A 1527-nucleotide genomic window follows, 5' to 3' on the forward strand; every position below is an offset into this window, starting at 1 on the left:
AACAGACCCCTTTCTGAGCATAGACCAACTAATTTATCTCCGTTATAGTTTGTTCTTGGATCCCCAAAATTACCTAATACTCTTTCTGTATCCTGATTTTGGGTGCCCACTTAACCGTTCATGTCTTCTAGTAGAATTATTCTTTCCCCATGTTCGCAAATATTTATTAGATTTAATTAATTATCGTGAGTTTTAAATATGACTATCTACATGCGTAATTCTTATCGTCGACCTCTCTTTATCTGTAGTTTTTTATTCTTGCACAAATGTTTATTATTCTTCGTCTGCTCGTATATAATTCAGATTGTTGAATTATTGTTTAAAGTCAAGTATTGATCAGAAAGAAATTTACCGTTGCATAAAAACCAAATATTTTCTGGAAATAATTTTTTTTAAATATATTATATACGTACTTAAAAATCTAGAAAAGTAAGTGTCTAGTTTCCCTTTTAATTACATTATTTTATATACAAAACCTTGTTTGGCCTTTAGCTATCGAAAGCTATTGAAAGTCGGAAAAAATGAAGGTTGAAATTATTATTAATTTGTTAATATATTTAAATAAAATATCTAAATGTCATTATATTTAGAATGGATATTTAAACATTATATTATTATATTGTATATAAATCTAGAAAAAATTTCAATTAAGATTCTTTGATATTTGTTTATATGCTTTCTTAATTAATGTAAACTGTATAGTTTAATATCTTCACTGATAACTTTCACTTCGTCGGATAATCGCAACAGCAGTATTTTATAAAACAGTTACTTGAAACGTTTTTCGCGTGCTGTGAGTGAATAATTTTTACTGTGTAATTTTCTTGATTAAGAAATTTTTTAATTAGACATATTAAAACTTTAAAAGTTTAGGAATACGTACTTATTTCTCTGAAAATTGCATTAATTAAAAATGTGGCTTCTATAACTTCTATATTTATGATGAAAAGAATTTATCAATATCCTAGCTGCTGAAATTATCTTGCAAACATTTGTTTTTTTAAATTCCCTTGTTTTTCTTTTTAATATTTGATTCATAACATACTATGAAAATTATTTATAGAGTAATTATAATTATTTTCTAATCTATAGAATATATTTTAAAATATTTAAAATTTTCCAAGTTCTCGTCTTGTTATTGAAAGAGCCGAGGAGAGTTATAAAATGAAAAGTAATAAAAATATATTGAGTGGACCACCTTTCGCAAGGAAATGGAATTACAAATCTGTTGGCGACTACTATTTGAAAACTGTTCCACAACACGGATCTGCAACTGCTTTGGTATAATTTTTTATGTTAAATTATGTACCTAAATAAGAAATTTTTTTATTTAATTGAATCTCAACGCTTAAAAATTGCTACAAATGATCGATTTCCTTCAAAAGCTACTTCTATATATTATTATTATTATGCAATTATTGTAAATATTCTTTCAAATTTAATTGTTTAAGATTGCAAAATATTTTTTTAACTAATGTTTTTTGTTTATTAAGGTGATACATTAAATTAAATTATATACAAAGTAGT

At 24.8% G+C, this 1527-nt stretch overlaps 1 protein-coding gene across 2 annotated transcripts in view; it reads left to right on the forward strand.

Moving 5' to 3' along the window:
* The first annotated feature begins 318 nt into the window (after positions 1–318).
* LOC117173054 (4-coumarate--CoA ligase 1-like) overlaps positions 319–1527 on the forward strand; it is a 26582-nt gene continuing 25373 nt past the window's right edge. Inside the window, exons 1-2 of one of the 2 annotated variants that reach the window (XM_033361427.1) lie at positions 319–429; positions 1125–1281. In XM_033361427.1, the coding sequence (XP_033217318.1) occupies positions 1165–1281 (117 nt within the window). In that variant the 5' untranslated portion in view covers positions 319–429; positions 1125–1164. Of the gene's footprint in view, positions 430–742; positions 794–1124; positions 1282–1527 lie in introns of those variants that run through there. The other variant, XM_033361428.1, reaches the window with a different exon arrangement.

This window comes from Belonocnema kinseyi, chromosome 5 (genome assembly GCF_010883055.1).
Source record: "Belonocnema kinseyi isolate 2016_QV_RU_SX_M_011 chromosome 5, B_treatae_v1, whole genome shotgun sequence".
In the NCBI taxonomy this organism is placed as follows: Eukaryota; Metazoa; Arthropoda; class Insecta; order Hymenoptera; family Cynipidae; genus Belonocnema; species Belonocnema kinseyi.